The sequence below is a fragment of the Brassica oleracea genome, chromosome C8 (assembly GCF_000695525.1).
Source record: "Brassica oleracea var. oleracea cultivar TO1000 chromosome C8, BOL, whole genome shotgun sequence".
Taxonomy (NCBI): Eukaryota; Viridiplantae; Streptophyta; class Magnoliopsida; order Brassicales; family Brassicaceae; genus Brassica; species Brassica oleracea.
This window is the reverse complement of record NC_027755.1, coordinates 37643955-37660608: the sequence shown is the minus strand read 5'-3', so window position 1 is coordinate 37660608 and position 16654 is coordinate 37643955. Positions and strand designations below refer to the sequence as shown.

Below are 16654 nucleotides of genomic sequence, written 5' to 3'. Positions count from 1 at the left end.
ACAAGTTCAGGAGGGATGTCGGAAGGACATTGAACGTGCATTCGGAGTGCTGCAGGCTCGATTTAAAATCATTCGGGAACCAGCTCGCTTGTGGGAAATTTCTGATTTGGCTATCATAATGAGGTCATGTATCATATTGCATAATATGATTGTTGAGGATGAACGAGATACATATGCTCAACTCTGGACCGATTATGATCAATCTGAGGCAAGTGGATCTAATGCCCCACAACCATTCTCGACCGAAGTGTTACCTTCATTTGCAAATCACGTGCGTGCTAGATCTGAGTTGCGGGATTCAAATGTGCATCACGAACTGCAAGCAGATCTAGTCAAACACATATGGCAAAAATTCAGCATGTTCCGTGGTTAGAAAGATTTCCAAGTTTGTGAGTTGTGTTTATTGTACTAATTATGTTATGTGTTTTATTATTTGTGTTGTGTGCTTATTAATGTATTGTATTAAATTTTAAATTTTCGTAATTCTACTTTTTAATAATAATTCTTTATATTTCATGTCTTAAATAATTGATATTTTTATTAAAATTATAAAATTAAACATAAATTATTTAATCATTTATATAGCTCTTAAGTATTGTAATTTAATTTAAACTAATAATAATTATTAATATGTAATTACAAAATAAAAGATGTAAAACAAAACAAAAAAATGGAAAATAAAAATTGTAGGGTAGGGTGTTGAATTTTATTTTAAACAAACCATTGTAGAGTATAAAAAATGAGTGGGTGTTGAATTATTAGTTGGAAGAGAGAGAAACTGATGTGGAAGAAAGAGAAGATGATGTGGAGGGCGTTGTCTGTTGAATCTATTGTATATAGTCTAAGAGTCTACATTGGTTTCTGTTATCAGGTAGACAGTAAGTGGCAGTAGCCAGATGTGGAGAGACCTTCAGAATACAAACACGCGGCTCAAATTCTTTCCTTATCTTAAAGTGTTGTTCATAGTTCAATCATCCTTTTGTCTTAACATTGTAAAGAGTGCCAGAGACATCAAATACGACTCAACCGTTCTAAAACAGTATTCAAGAATCATAAATACAAACCAAAAAAGTGGGAAACAAATATTAGCGGCAAAAGAAAATACGAGTTATCGTCTGTATGCGTGTGCAGCAATGGATAGGAGGTTAGAACTTCCAACATAAGTGCCCACACGAGCAAAGCAATTAAAAGATATAAAGAATATTTCTTAGGAAACCTTTTTGATCACACCTTACTTCCAAGCCACAGCATCGATGTCGTCTCTAGCTTGTTTGTAAAGGTCGAGCCGTTTGGCTAATGTTCCTCTTCGTTCCATCAGCTGTGGGTCTTCGTCCAACATCGCCCCCAGCTTCTCCTTCTGCACCCATTTTTTTATTTGATCAGTGACCATCACTCTTTTATATTGATTCAGATATTCTATAGTTTAGCAAATTACTTACCTCTTTCCTGCCGACTTGAGCGTAGAAGAAGTTGAGGAGCGATCTCTTAGCTTCTCTAACTTGGCAGTAAACAACAGCTTTGGGGAGAGAGATTCTTAGTGTGTCGCAGACCATGTTTATGTATGCACTCACGTTGGATCCTGAGTTATATTCAAAGTCAACACACATTTGATATGTCTCATTCATTCATCGTGAGGTAAGCGACACGTACCGATCTTTCTGAAGTGACTGTCGGAGTATATGTCTGCGTTTGGCTGTGGGGCATTCCTCGGGTTTGGTTTCTCTTTCTCCGGTTCCATGTGAAGTTTTCTGAAGAACTCAACAGTGAGGTAGCTGGATTCCATGTCCACCAGACGCAGAACTGTTTTCCTGCTTTCGTCTCTGAATCTTTCAAGAGCTTCATTTGCAGCTGCTGCTATATCGCTTGCCAGAGTTGGGAATCGCTTCAGCTCCTGAAAGAGAAAACAAAAACACAATGGCATGTTAGGGTTGAAAGTAAAGATCTAGGAGGAGTTCTCACAACAGAATGCCTCTTCTCACCTCTGTTTCAGAAATCGACTTTCTGACCAGCTCTTTCAATACAAAATGCACCTAGGAGATGTCAGACAGGAGACAAAGATCTGTCAACTTATTGGAAAACAGACATACAATGGCTTATTTTCCAATAACAGGTTACTGAATCTAACAAAGGTTCATAAGCATACTGCATCGACAGTGGCTTCAGCTGGTCCTTTGAAATAGCTAATGGATCCATCAATGAGCCTTCTGTATCCTTGTTCAGGAGCAATAAGATGTGGCTGATAACCATCTGCTTCTGAAACAACCTTCTGAACATTTTTGGTAGAGAGATGTCGATCAAAAGGAAGTTTCTTCAAGGCTGCTGGTAATTGATGGTCAAAAACTCCATAAATTCGGTCTCCACCAGGTCGTCTGGTACAAACAACATAATATATATGAGAAAACCGACTTCGCCAGACTTGCACTGTGAAATAGTGTGAATTTTGGCAAACATCTATGGAAAAGGTTGTCATTGTAGACACTATACTAAAACTGCACATCCTTAGTCTGGATACTGAACAGAAGTTAAACAAGTACGAACTGAATTATTTTAGGATAGCATATAACTCTTGAGAAGCCACTTTTTTGTAAACCATCATTTACTCTAATTTTATCTTCGTAATGTAATAATACAGCTATACGACTAAGAAGCAGAATAACGAAATCACTTACCCTCCATCCAAGTGCTCCTTAAAGACACGATCAAATGCGCGACAAAGTTCCAAAATTGTGTAAAGCTGGGCCTGAATTAGAAAAAAAAATCAGTATTAATGCAACTCTGGATAGTGATCACATCATGGTTTGAGATCTTACCCCTGAATCTACCGCAATAGGTCTCCCAATCCTGTCCAGCTCTGCATTGATCTCATCGATGCTTTTGTTGATCAAAGCAACAATACTGGGGATTTTCTGCCTGATGACAGTCTCCAAGTGCTGTCAGAGAGGAAAAGAACAAGTTGGACGCAAGTAAATCACTATACATCGGGGCTAGTAAATCACAAGGGTACCTGAGACAAGAGTTTTGCTAGATATTCTGATCCCATCCTACTGGCTAAGTGCCCGTATTCAGGACTTGTTTCAAAATATTCACGCTCCTTCCTCCGCGCAGCAATCATATCGACCCTCTTATTGATATCAGCCTGTGAACGATTCACAATTCCCACCCAGGGATGTTGCAAACGGTATGCCCTTCCCTCAAGAACCTTCATCAAATACCGAGAGGAGGTGTCAAATTAATTGATTAATCTGAGACCCTTCAGGAGTAAAGAGAGATCCTTACATCTAGACAATCTGTTCCTTTATCCATGATATCAAGCTTGGTTGCCACCCCAAAAGTCCGTTCACCTACGGATAATATAGTTAAAAATTTTAGAAATGTTGTGGAGAGTGAAAAGTAACTAATTATTAGCTACTATAAGACTACATCTAGATAGTACCTGTAGGATCAACTTCTTTAGCAAGTTTTATAGCGTCTGATGTAGCAATGTCTTGATTAGCTGGAGAAATAGCCAATATAATGCAATTTGGCTGCAGAAAGAACAGCTCATAGGATAAGCTTCCAGAGTTAACATTATAGAATATTATGAACCTTCCGAATCACTTTAGTACGTGTGCGATGCATGCTTCAATTCAACTTGGTTTGAAAAAAATGACGAGAGCTTTAAAACCTTCTAATCAATAGCTAAGATTAAAACTGGCTGACCTTCTCAACATAAGAGCGGACCATATTTTCAATGTCAGCGACGATACTTTCCGGTTGTCCCTCTAAAAGAGTAATATCCATGTCAGAGAATTGTTTAAGCAAGAACCACAATGATATGACGTATCACAGTCTTACCTACAGCAACCTTGGTCAAACCCGGAAGATCTATGAGCGTCAGATTAACAACTGCAGAGAGAAAGTGTAAAGTGAGATATCAAGATATCTAACTCATCGCTGCTAGTACCAACAATAAGGCAGTGCAACATGAAAAATAGGTCTAAAGCACAAACCATTAGGCGAATATATGCTCAGCTGAATTGGGATGTTTGAGATTGCTTTGGACTTCCCAGTCATACGATCAGTTTCATCCTCGATTTCCTTTCGCACAGCAGCTGCAAAAACAGAATAATATTTATCAACCAAACCTACCATTCTGAATCTCATAAAGGAGCAATGCTCCAATGAAAGATTCAATGAACCTACCAAAATCAGTAAACTTCTTCCTAGGAGCATGAAGAAACTCAGCATACTCGGTTGTTCCGTCCTCGGTCTTATGAAGCTGCAACACCAATGGCCTCCTAGTAACAATACCTAATCAATCAAATGTAACCTAATCAAATGCGCACGTCAAGTCGATATAATAAACAGAACAATCAGTCAATCATTAACGAAGAGCTAGTGTGTAGATTCTTCTCAATGGAAAATTTTACCAGATCCACGAGGCAGAAAGTCTCTCCCCACGACACTTTCGAGAACTGAAGACTTTCCGGAACTCTGATTTCAAAAACGTTAACACCGTTAAAGCGAGATCGGATCTAATATACGAAAATCTCTACGTGTGTAGAGGAAGAGATCAAACCTGGCCACCGACGACGGCGACGGTTGGGAGAGCTTCCCAGAGCGACATTCCTTCGCCGCCGTGATCTCCGAGGACAGTGCACGCCCTCTGGATTTTGTTAATCAGACCTATCAAACTTTTCATCGTCGCCATTTTCTTTTCCCTGGAACGGATCGAAGATTCAGCGAAACCTCGCACCGACGCTTGGATCCAGATCGAACGGAAGCTAGGAGAGGTTATCGGACGGTGGATTTGAAATCTCTCGAGGCGGTAGGGGAGATTGATGAATCTGGGAAAGAACCAATGGAGCAGAGCACGTTAATGGAAAACACAATTTCAAATGGGAAAAGTGGGCCCTACTTATGCAAATATAGAATACTTTTGGGCCAAAAGTGAAAATAATATTTAATTCCATGTCGTGGAATACGCGTGCCGGTCCATGATACGGAGCCGGTTTAATTCATGTGGTTTTTGTTCGGTTAAGTTGTGATCATCTCTCTTTTTGCTTACCAAAATATTTGACTAACATAACTAAGGGACAAACAATCACACACTAGGAGCTTAAAATGTTACATAATACAAAAGCAACAAAATAAGAAACCGTTTTTTTCACACCTAACCAAACCGTTTTTTTCCTTTATATGCTTTCAAATCCAATGGTTCATCAATTTGACAACAATAGAGAACAATCGGTTACTGATCGAAATGCTTGGGGGAGTAAGCTTGTTATTGTGTGCTCTTTCAGATATATAAATACTTTTAGGCCAAAACTGAAAATAATATCAAATCCCACGTCCCGGGATATGCGTACCGGTTCATAATACGAAGCCGGTTTAATTGATGTGGATTTGTTTGGTTAAGTTGTGATCATCTCTCTTTTTTGCCAGATTATGTTACCAAATATTTCACTAAGGGACAAACAATCACACTAAAAGCTTAAAATATTACATAATACAAAGCCTACCTCTCCTATACCAACTTAAACTACAACAAAAACCAGTTTTCACAACTAACCAAACCGGTATTTTCCTTTACATGCTTTCACATCCGATGGTTCACCAATTTGGTACAAGAAACCGGTTATTGACTGAGTTGCTTGAGGGAATCAGAGTGTTATTGTGTGCTCCTTGTCATCCCAATTCGTCCGGACATTCTGCAAAAGATCAAAATGTGTGCACAAAGTGACATACTTGTTGGATATGATATTTGTATAAAGCTCATAGTATAACCTTCCAGAAAGCAGTTGAGCAGTGTTAGAAGATCCTTTAGTGATGGAGGAGAGGCGTCTGGTTTTACTATCTTGTTGTCCTTTATCCACGCGCATGGCAGCAACTTCTTTCCCCATTACAGCTACTTCTCTTCGCATCTTCTTTGCCTCAACTTCCATCGCCTTTGTTAATGTTTCAACCTTCTTCGCCAACATCTAAACACACACACAGACCAAATCTTTAAGGCTTTACTACCACATAACATTACATTTAAAGGCTGTGAAGGCAACCTCAATAGCTTCATCCTTGTCTCTTAGGCTTTGATCTTTCTCATGAGCAGCTTTCCTTAATGTTATCACCTCTTTCTGCAGAAAATCGTATAAAACACCTGGGACACTATCATTATCTGTCGACTTTTCATCTGATTCTTCCCCTTTTACTGAGCTACCCGACTCAACTCTGCTAGCTCCTTCAGAAGACTGGTGGTTCAGAGAAAAATTTGATCCTGGTCTACTCATTAGCACTTTGTTTCTATCCAATGATCTGGTTCCCCCATCGAATGATACAGATGTTCCTTTAGCATGCTTCAATACAGTGCTCGCACTAGCAGTCAATGATCTGGACTGAGAACTTGGTGTTCTCTTGGTCAAAGAGCCGTTTGATGAATATTTTGGACTCGTCTCGGTTCCGGTTCCACCAAGGGATTGTCTTCGAGAAGGCCCATTGCTTGAACTTCTAACACCAGGTGTGCCTCTGTTGCCGTTGCTTGTAGGCCTCTTTAGACTCTCTTCTAACACTCTTAGCCGCAGAAGGAATTTCTCCTAAGAAAGGCAAAATTAGCAACAGCAATTAAAGGCCATCTAAAAAAGCTAGAGATGTGCATATATGATTCTACCTAGGCCTAGGATTTTAACCCGAACTGAAATTTTTGGTTAGCTGCGTTAGGAGTCAGGAGTTCGGTTCGATTCGGTTGGTTTTTGTTTAAGTTTGGTTTTCAGTATGCAGTTTAGGAAAATTATAACCAAACCATACCATACCAAAAACCCGAACTGAACTAACCAAACTAACCCGAAATTAACCGAACTCATCCAAAGTTTTACCGAAATCAAAAACTTCGGTAGGATTTTCAAAAATCAAACTAACCCACTACTGAACGGTTAACTCGGTAAGATTTATTTCGAACCGAGTTAACAGAATCGAACTACCTGAACTAACCGAACCAGCATGACTAAATTCTACCTTCAGCTGAGCTTCAGATTTTGCAGCTCGGTCAGCTATGGAAAGTTTGTCACGTAGTTGCTGCATTTCTCCCTGTCCAAACACAATTAGGAAACGGCAATAGTTTTAGTTAACCACCAACACAGCTCGTAGGAGCATGAGAAGTAAGGGAACGAAAAACAAGACCTGTAGGAATCTCCGTTCTTCAAGCCACTGCCTTACAGGCATCACTTGGTCATTAGAATCTTTCCACTCGTTTGCTACTACAGTAGCAACTCTGTTTGCATTAACCTTAGCACGAGCCAGTTCCCGTTCAAGAATCTTTCTCTCTTCCTATAAGAAAAATACCAAAAAGACACAATCACAACGAGACTAGAGTAAGAACAAGTTACTGTGGCAGTATAGAAGCCTACATTCATTTCTTGAAATTTCCTCTGGTAATCTCTCACTGCATTAGCGGCTGCACCACCAGCAAGAACAGCTTCTTCCAACTCCCTCACACTCTGCATAAGCTTCTCAACTTCTGCAACCTTCTGTCTGTGCATCTTGTCTATGATTCTATTCTCTTCCTAATGTATCAACAAATAAGACCACCACGTCTTAAGCAAAGGGAAGAGATCTCTAATCTGGTGTTCTAAGACATACCTGACAAATTTCAATTTGTTTCATCAATTCTTGGTTCTTGTTCTGCAGATCATCAACCATTGAGGCCTTCGCCAATGCAGACTGAACTGTTCTTTCAGCGTCAAGCAAAGCTGCTTCCTTTGATTTGGTAAGGCGGTCAAGTGATTTGTTGTCGTCTTGGAGATTAGCAATCTACCCAATAATCAGATGAGAATGCTGTTTAAAATGTCTCTTCATGACTTATTGAAACAAAAGCTATTACGAAGATATTTCAGAAAGGAGTATACTTCTTGTCTTGCGAGCTTGAGTTCAGCCTCTAAAGGAGCAAGGATAGCTTCAATAGGAGGCATGTCATCATCCTTTTGAGCAGCATGAACCCTGCGAAGAGAGGCTTCTGCTGCAAACTGAGCTGCCGTGGAAGCTTTCTTTTCTTCATTTATTTTCTTGATCTCAAGGTTCTGTGACAACACAACATCATTAGACACAGAATCAAGAGCAACCATATGAAAATAGAGAGATATTACAAACCCACTTTACTCTCAAGAAGGTTTTCAATCAGCTTGAGTTTAGCTGACGTTTTTCCCAACTCTTCAGTGAGCTTCAACATTCAAATTCAAATTAGTCAGCAGAGAAGTCAGTGTAAAGAGATAAGTTATATAAAATTAAAAAAAAAAAAAAAATCAAAATCTAAATAAGCTCTGTAGGAGATGGTTGTGGTGCATTAGATAAATCAAACTGAACTAAGATCGCATACAAGCAATATTAATGACTGACCAAAGAAACTAATACCAGATATTATGCAATGCCACACAAGGTCTAAGGAGATGAAGTAAGTATTATTCAAATCAAGAAACCGAAAAAAGTTGGGAGCTTTAGTGTAACTGAAGCTTAATAAATAAGGGATAAACGAACCTCTTCAACAGCCTTCTCACGTTGTCTTTCAGACAACTTCAATGCTTTGATCTCTGCTTGGGCTTCAGATAACTCTCTCTCCTTATCTGTAGACCACCATGTCAATGCTTTAAAACAAGAATGACACGCACGCACGTTGATGGAACACAAAGTAGTAGACTTTTCACAACTCAAATCCTCATTAAAAAAGTAATCGCGTACCTCTAACTTCGTTCTCTAGACGATTTAGCTCAATTCTTACGGGATCAGAGCCGTGGAGTAAGGTTATGAGCTCGTTATGCGCGTCACAGCTCGGCCTCATTGGCCTCCGTCGAGGCAAGCCCTTGCTTCCTCCTCCTTCCCGATAAGAAGCCAATGAAGGTGAGATATACCCTCTTCCCTCCATTTTTATTCGATCTCAATCCTCACTCCTCACCAAAGTTTCTTAATTAATTTAACCAAAGGCTAAAAGTTCTAAGACACTACACACCACAGAGAATCAACTAGGATACCCATTGGCTCATAAAAATCAATACTTTACATAAAAAAGAAACGCAATTACAAACAAAGCAGAGAGCAAAATCCATACTTTTAGAATCGCCAAAGAGAGAACATTTTTGGTTATTAGTAGTTTTGTAGAGTGAAGGCTAGAGATAGAGATTTAAATGAGATTTAAGGATATTGCTTGATAACGATAGAGAGAGAGATGATTAATCAATCACTAGTGTAGTTTAATGGCGTCTTCGTCTTTGATTTTTAACGCGCCTTTTATAATTGTGTCTGTTTTAGCGCCAAATATTTGTTTTCTTTCTATTTTCATAATCAAATGTTATATCTCATAACTGCTTGTAAAATTAGATAACTCATAAACACTGGTGTTCGTATGATAATATGGTTAATTACATTGAAGGGATTAGGGGGACCATCTGAATTTATATTGTATGTGTTGTCAGATTATATTAGGGACCATCCCTTATTTTTTGCCCAAACATGTACGCCAAATGTTACAAATCACTAGAGGACCATGTCTTCATCATTCCAATGACTTAACACTCCTATTCAAGTTTGAGATTGCTTTTTGAAGCTTATGTAACGTTCTTCTTTTGTCTCACTAATTTCAGGGGACTGAGCAAGAATTCAATTCCTTAAATATTTGAATTTACTCTATGCATATGCAGTATTGTGATTATGACAAGAAAGTGACTGATCAAAACTTTTTTGTTTGTGCAAACTGAAAAAAACACCCTCGTAAAATCATAAATTGTAGTATAAGAAACTGGTTTTCCTTAAGTTTTACATTATTAGTAGTATTATTTTTAGATACGAGTGTATATAATGAAGAGAGAAATCAATGTAGGGAGGGAACAAGAATCTCTGAGCTTTAATGAACCGAACATGTCCCCAAGTCCGGACCACGGTCAATTCAACTAATCTCAAATTTGGAGCTGTTTGTTTACATTATCTTAGTTGTTTCATTACATTATCCATCTAAACGCATTTCATTTCCTTTACGTTTCCCTTTTACAATCCATTGGTCCCCATAATATTTTCATTAAAAAAATTCAGTAACAGTTACGGTTTCAAAATCTGACCAGTCTACATTATTCAACTTAAACTGTAACACACAGACAATTTTATATCTGCAGCACAGAAATATCCAACTGTAACACACAGCCAATTTTATATCTGCAACACAGAAATATCCAAAGAGTGCACACACATCTCTATAAACGATAATACAAAATTAATATCTAAAAACACTTGACGTAAACACTGTTTTCTTCTTATTGTTAATGTTGTTGTCCTCGAGACGAGAGGATGATAAAAGGTCAAGCAAGGTAGGGGAAGCAAAAGCTGCCAACAAAATTCGACTTTGATTCTATGAAAATGTGTGAAATGGAATCCAACGTCGAGAAGCACGAATGGTCTTAGTCGAAAATTTCATGTAAAGTATACTATTTCATTTTAACAAGTGCAAATGTTTGCAACTTGCAAAGAAAAGTGATTGTTTTCTCAAATATCAACTTGTTTTCTCATCCATCATGTTGAGGTTTGTTAAGTTTTAGCGCACATATACCATAAACTAACCAAATACCTTTAATCCTCATTACTTGTTTTCTCAAATATCAACTTGGTTTGAATATAACAGCAGTTACATAATACAAAGAAATGACGCACAATGCCTCATTATCTAAGAGCAACTAACAGTATTATTCTTTTCATATCTTTTGATTCTCTCTGAAGACTAAAGAAGGGGAGATTTTCCCAAGAGTGTGATTTAATAAAGCTGCTAAAAACTCCCTATAAGGTGAAGAAAACTGATGCAAATTAAAAGAGAAGAAGAGTGATGGTGGATCAGAAGGAGAATGGAGTAATGAGAGACTCGTCAAGTTCTTTGAAACCTGCGTATACACTCTCCGTCTTCGTCGGTGGTAGCGTCAGTCTCCTAACCTCCGTCATGTATCTGTTCAGTATCCCAAAAGACATAAGAATTACATTTACGTTTATACCCAAGACTATATAATATATGATTTGGTTACAGTTCAATCAGAATATTTGATTTGGTTACAGTTCAATCAGATATATTTCCTAAAACCGAATAGCTAAAGCTTACTTAAGATGACAAAGAGAAACTTGCCTGTTTGCGGCGTTTGCGATCTTATCACGGACCCCTTGGTTACGAACGGCTTTGTTCTCATGCGCAAACGAGCCACCTAATATCATCAAAGAAGACCTGGTTGGACTCTGTCCCATTCTGTCTGACAACACAGACATTGCCCATTCAAGTAGCACCACCAGAACCGAACGAAGGAGCCGGATTCTTAGATTCGGCGATGGTACAATGGCTGCATTTGATAATAAACGGTCATAAGCGTTGAGAACAGGCTCAGCTGCGCCTTTGCAGGCGGCTAGTAGAGCTCTAGCTATGTCTTCATCCCCAACCATTTCATTCCTCTCTGCTCTCTCCTGTAAAAAATTGTCAGTAACTTCTATTCAAAAATCAGCTCATAACCTGATGAAAAGAACCAAACGAACAGAACGAGTAGGAGGAGATTACAAGTGCAGCTTTCTCGAGGTGAAGGCACAAAACATCGAGCGGTAAAACAACTCCATCACCAGGATATATGTGAGATCCGACTCTCTTGAGAACTGAACAGGCTTCAGCTATCCCGCCTTGTGAAAGAGCTTGCTCCATGAGTCTAGACCATGTTTCCCTTATGATGCTTGAATCAGCATCACCAGAATAGTTGGCAAAGTAGAGCATTTCCAGACAAATCTGCATATATGAGAAAAGCAAACATTCAACATATGGAGAGCCTTCACAGAGAGTCAAAGACACTAGCACATACGATGGTTTAGGACTTACCTCCCAGAGCTCAAACGGGACAGCATATTCATTATACAACTGCGTTATCTTTTTAAGTTCCAAGGAGAGCTCCATGGCCTTTTCATTTGCCGCATTTGCTAAGCTGGAATCGTCACTAGAATCACCATCAAGTTCATTCTGGTCAGAGTCCTGCATGGCAACAGAGGACTCGAAACTGGAAGCAATAGCTTCAAATTTGTCTCTAATCTTTATTTGGAACTGGAGAACTGCGAGTTTTCCTTCGAGCAGATCAAGCAACCCACTGTCAGAAGCACCTTGGGCAGAACCTACTAAACCATCACTGTTACTTGCATTCTTGGCCTGTAAAACTGCGAGGCTAAGGTATTGTCGCCTAAAATTCACAAAGCAGCAAACCATTATAGATTGAAAAGGAAGAGAGAGTAAAACAATCAATGTAATTTGTGAATTAGGAGAAAGTTTTCAAGACAACATAAAAGACAGATACCTTTGTTCAAGAGTAGGACTGTCCCCTGGAATAATTGTGTGCCGTTCTGCAAGCCTTAAAAACACATGAGCAGCAAGCACATGCTGTCTCTTCGACACGTAGTATTTCGCAAGCAGATCAAAGTATTTTGCTTGATCAGATGAAATCTGTGTCCCTGATGATCCAGACGAAACGGCACCGACCTATAGCATAAGAAGAAATGAATAATTTTTCAAAAAATGATGCAGTGTCTACCACTAAACCTTATTTGTTTTATGTTTTGCAGTTGGTAGCCGACTGAGGCTCCTAGTTTTCAGCTATGGAGGTTTTTAGGTAAGAGGTAGACAATATTTTAAGATTCATCGCTATGTCTTATTTATTGACAAATTTCCATAGAAATCCTGACCATAAGATTTGAAATAGTTTAAAGGATTAACCTCTGATGCAGGACTGCCAGCATTCTTGAGAAAAGGTACCAAATCTGGACCTCCATACTCTAGCAGCTCGTTTTCAAGACCTAGTTCTACCATGGCCGTGTACAGATACTCCCGGAAGGCTCTGTCAGTTGATTGCACACCAAGATGAACGATTTGGGATATATATTGTCTACGTGAAGCCTCCTCGAGCATGGAACTAACTAGAGATCGCAAGGCATTGGCGATTATTTCGTAGCATTGTTTCCGCTGGGCAAGAGCATGCTCTCTAATGGAACCATCAATCTGGTCATTGAAAGCATCGCCGTCAGGATCCAGGGCTTGGGCCTTCTGCAAAGGCAAGCAGACAACAGCTTCATAGAACCTGTAGAAAATTATTCATAATTCTTGAAATTCGTTTCAGAAAGGTATAAGGGATTCAACTTTTTTTGAGTGTCATCAAGAATAAAAGCTAACCAACCAATTGTGTAGACATTTACTTGAATGAAAAACTAACCTCAATTCCTCAAAACGTTTGCAGACAGTTCTGAGATCTGCGGATCCAGGGACTTTACTCAAGAAACTGAACGCCTCTCTAGCAACATTCTGTTTCTCCTCAGCATCTGACGCTAACGCAGCTCTTTCAAGGCGTTCAACAGCTAAGAAGAATTTGTAATCAGACTCCTTGAAGTAACTTGGGCAACCTTCACGTAGTCGTCCACTTATATCATCAACTGTTCCCCTGCCATCTAAGCCAGTATAATACTGGGGCACCAATAGTAGCAGATTTAAGTTAAGACATTCAAAACAATTAGTAAGAGGACCCTCACGTTAATTTTAAATTACAAAGTGAGGTACCTCCATCACGGCAGATATGAGTCTTGTTGCGATTTGGTCACCCTCTTCAGAGCACACTAACTGATGAAATGTCAACTGAACCAAAGCTTGCTTTAAGTTTGCGTCAAGCCCCTGAACTAATCTAGCAACGTGATGTTGAGAAAGAAGTTGCAGCAGGAAAAGGGCTTCTGCAGATCTGAGAAGCAACTGCCTAATACACTCCATCGCCCTTACCTGCAGGAGGGAAAGACTAATTAATCCCTTCCTAAAAGGACCACCTGAGGAGAAAGAAAGTAACACTAGATTTTGAAGAATTCGACAAATCTTACCTCCGTGGCAGCCAATTCAGCAGGACTATATGGCAACCGTTGTCTTTTATTTGCGGACTCACCTCCATTAGAATATGCTCCAAACAAGTTCCTAACCATATTCCTTTCAGTAGCTCCCAACTCTGAACCAGTACCATACAAAATAGAGCCAGTTACACCTCCTAACCCAGCAACATATCCATAAAGCCCTCTTCTCTGGTTCCTTCTAGATCTTAAGAATCTCTCCAACGATCGAATCTTGCTTTCCAGCACATGCATAGCACTTGCAGAAAGACGACAAATCACCAGTCCGTCCGAAGACATGGCATCAGAACTGGGTTTTTTAGACATTACAGAAAGTTCCCATATGGGGAAAAGTAGTCTTGAAGTACAAAGGCAGAGCCCATCGTGAGCGCCTGAGAATATTGGCTCGGCTTCTTGAACAACTTGGCCCATGCTGAAACCTCCAGTTGCTGTCCTAGTGTTTGACAATCCAGTACTGCCATCAAACTGTGGCATTCCTACAAGTCTAGGATCCTCAAAAGCCTCAGCCGCTTTATCGGCAACAGTGTTACTAATTAAATCTTCAAAATTAATTATGCGGGAAGCCAACATCAAGCACATTGCAGCGGCTTCACCTGCTCCAAAGCGAGTGAAAAAATCTTCCAAAAGAGACCGTGGAGAGTTGGATTCTAGAAGCCTTCTCAATATATCAACAGGCCTATTAAAGATCAGTTCCATCATACCCATGGTGGTAAAAACGACCATCTTTCTTCTTGGCAAAATATGCTGGGTTGAAAGATCACCTCTGGCCCAGAGTTTTCCACAAGCCTTTTCATAAGACTCTCCGGAGACTTCAACTCCACAGTATTCAAGTTCTGAATATAATGACTGAACAGTAGCGACAGTATCGGGTGATGGGAGCACATCTGCTACAAAAAGCATACGGCCTTCAATGGGAAGAGAGGACACAACTTCCCGTAGTGCCCGAGAACTCCTTGAGCTTGACCCTGAAGTGCCGCCAACCTGAGAGTGAACACTTGGATCTCTGCTAACAACCAGAAGAGAAGACATAGCAGGTGGCGATGAATCTGAGAGGACAAGGGTTCCAACAGAATAATATGCTGTTTCAACCTTCATGGAGAGATCCTCAGTCTGAGTTCTACCAGCAAGAGATGCAGCTCCAAAACCAAGCCCAACACCAGCGCCCAATGGAGGAGATGGCCTAGTGGAAATGACTTTTAAGCAGTTTGGAGACTGGCGGTGGTTGCTGAACCCGCTGAAACTACTTCCACTCGGCGAGGTGGAGAGATACATCCTCCTACCATCAGATAAGGAAGCAACAAGGTGCAACCACTTGGACTCCAGCATGGACAACGGTGAAATGCTGACTATGGTTGGCTTGTTAGATCGACCTGCCGCTGTCGACTGTCGATTCCCTTGGCTCACATCCTTCTGGTTTAACATATTCCTTTCTTCAGCAACCATCTTGAGAGGGCCTTCCCCGTTTGGCCCAAAAACATACGCTTGAAGCTTCATCTCTTCAGTGCGGGCGTACAAGATTTGCCTTTCATTATCAACAACCATCTCCACAACAGGATCCACAGCCCCAAACTTGAATACATTCGGCACAACCCACCTATAATCGGCAGAATTGAAGATAAAAGTTTTAAGAACGATCAGAAAGGACAGAAAGAATGTCAAAAAAGGAAGAGGATATGCGTACCTCGAGATAATACTACCAACACCAGCAGTAAGGCAGACTTTACGACAACGTTTATTCCATCCCGAGCCAGTAGTATATAGAAGCTCATATATGTGCCCATCACGCCCAGCCATGAAAATGCGCCCTTTACTAGTACACGTAACGCATGTCATCGCCACTCCATCAGATGAAATCGTATAGTCAGGCAGAGGCTGTACTGAAATTTCAGCATAAGGATCTCTTCCATCAGGTCCTTCAGTGCAGCAAACTCCCACAAGAACCAACTGATGACAAGCAACCACTTTTTCCCTCAGAAAAAAAATTATAGACAATACACAAAACTAAAGAAAGAAAAACTGAATAGCTTCACCTCAACAGGAGTTGCCAACACCAAAAGATACTGAATAGCTTCAACGAAAACTCCTGGTCTACATTTAGCTAAACCAACCGCGCAAATAGCCTGGTCCTCCCCGCTATACTCAGGGCATTGCCCATCCCTAATTGACAGAGCAAACAACTATGTAAAAAAGGCATCTCTGTTAACTAAATTTTTAAAAAAGCCAAACCTTTTGTCGAAACGCCAGAGAAAGAGAGAGTTATCAACGGATGCCCAAGCCCGTCGAATCTCTGGGAAGATCCCACATAAAGCCGTCCCTTCACCACCTGCTGTATTGTACCTTTCAATAAGCACAGAAGGGAGCTCCCAAGTATCACCCACCTCTATCAACGGTGGCCACTGCATCATAAAAAAAAAGGAGAAACCTTTTCGATTGTAATTGCTCGATTTCATCTAATTCCCTTCGAATTCGAGAACCCAAATAAGCTAATTGCTTCAAAATAAGGTAGTAACCTCTCTGGGATGAGTGGAGTAGGGATGACTAGCGTATCTGGAAGCTTCGAGAGCCTCTTCTAGATCGAGCTGAGACGCGGCTTCTCGGCCAATGCGGTCGCCAATGCAGAGTCCCGCGTTCGTCACATCCCGCATCACAATCTCCTCGTCTTGCGACATCTTTAATCGGGGTAATGAAACAACAACAACAACAACAGAAACCAAAACCCTAGATCGATTTTAGCTCCTTCGCGTAACAAAGAGAGCGGGAG

At 40.2% G+C, this 16654-nt stretch overlaps 3 protein-coding genes across 3 annotated transcripts; all 3 read right to left on the bottom strand.

Moving 5' to 3' along the window:
- Positions 1–1007: 1007 nt before the first annotated feature.
- On the bottom strand, positions 1008–4851 carry LOC106312754 (dynamin-related protein 1C). Its single transcript, XM_013750391.1, has 16 exons — positions 4559–4851; positions 4410–4473; positions 4183–4290; positions 3990–4091; positions 3835–3885; positions 3700–3761; positions 3434–3524; positions 3277–3341; positions 3005–3199; positions 2811–2930; positions 2670–2740; positions 2144–2369; positions 1980–2030; positions 1651–1891; positions 1440–1579; positions 1008–1357 (listed from the first exon to the last, which is right to left on the bottom strand). The coding sequence occupies exons 1-16, from the start codon at positions 4688–4690 to the stop codon at positions 1232–1234; spliced, it is 1845 nt and encodes a 614-aa protein (XP_013605845.1). The 5' UTR covers positions 4691–4851; the 3' UTR covers positions 1008–1231.
- A 567-nt stretch (positions 4852–5418) lies between these two features.
- On the bottom strand, positions 5419–9131 carry LOC106308032 (microtubule-associated protein 70-4). The gene is made up of 11 exons (XM_013745145.1): positions 8701–9131; positions 8500–8585; positions 8120–8185; positions 7875–8045; positions 7609–7779; positions 7377–7532; positions 7150–7296; positions 6985–7056; positions 6036–6566; positions 5767–5960; positions 5419–5690 (listed from the first exon to the last, which is right to left on the bottom strand). The coding sequence occupies exons 1-11, from the start codon at positions 8882–8884 to the stop codon at positions 5651–5653; spliced, it is 1818 nt and encodes a 605-aa protein (XP_013600599.1). The 5' UTR covers positions 8885–9131; the 3' UTR covers positions 5419–5650.
- Positions 9132–10559: 1428 nt separating this feature from the next.
- On the bottom strand, positions 10560–16562 carry LOC106311901 (nuclear pore complex protein NUP155-like). Its single transcript, XM_013749228.1, has 13 exons — positions 16404–16562; positions 16120–16289; positions 15924–16050; positions 15575–15837; positions 13870–15487; positions 13562–13774; positions 13221–13468; positions 12728–13088; positions 12312–12493; positions 11846–12197; positions 11537–11755; positions 11117–11445; positions 10560–10942 (listed from the first exon to the last, which is right to left on the bottom strand). Exons 1-13 carry the CDS (start codon positions 16560–16562, stop codon positions 10834–10836), a joined length of 4350 nt encoding a protein of 1449 aa, XP_013604682.1. The 3' UTR covers positions 10560–10833.
- Positions 16563–16654: the final 92 nt, after the last annotated feature.

Coding starts and splice junctions, on each gene's coding strand:
- LOC106312754 (XM_013750391.1), bottom strand. CDS start 4,690: ATGGCGACGATGAAAAGTTTGATAGGTCTGATTAACAAAATCCAGAGG. Junction 4,291..4,409: donor CTTTCTGCCTCGTGGATCTG/GTAAAATTTTCC, acceptor TTGATTGATTAG/GTATTGTTACTAGGAGGCCA. Junction 2,741..2,810: donor CTATTGCGGTAGATTCAGGG/GTAAGATCTCAA, acceptor TTTCTAATTCAG/GCCCAGCTTTACACAATTTT.
- LOC106308032 (XM_013745145.1), bottom strand. CDS start 8,884: ATGGAGGGAAGAGGGTATATCTCACCTTCATTGGCTTCTTATCGGGAA. Junction 7,780..7,874: donor TCAAGCTCGCAAGACAAGAA/GTATACTCCTTT, acceptor ATTATTGGGTAG/ATTGCTAATCTCCAAGACGA. Junction 5,691..5,766: donor GCTCAACTGCTTTCTGGAAG/GTTATACTATGA, acceptor GATCTTTTGCAG/AATGTCCGGACGAATTGGGA.
- LOC106311901 (XM_013749228.1), bottom strand. CDS start 16,562: ATGTCGCAAGACGAGGAGATTGTGATGCGGGATGTGACGAACGCGGGA. Junction 13,089..13,220: donor AAACGTTTTGAGGAATTGAG/GTTAGTTTTTCA, acceptor AATTTTCTACAG/GTTCTATGAAGCTGTTGTCT. Junction 11,756..11,845: donor TCCCGTTTGAGCTCTGGGAG/GTAAGTCCTAAA, acceptor TCATATATGCAG/ATTTGTCTGGAAATGCTCTA.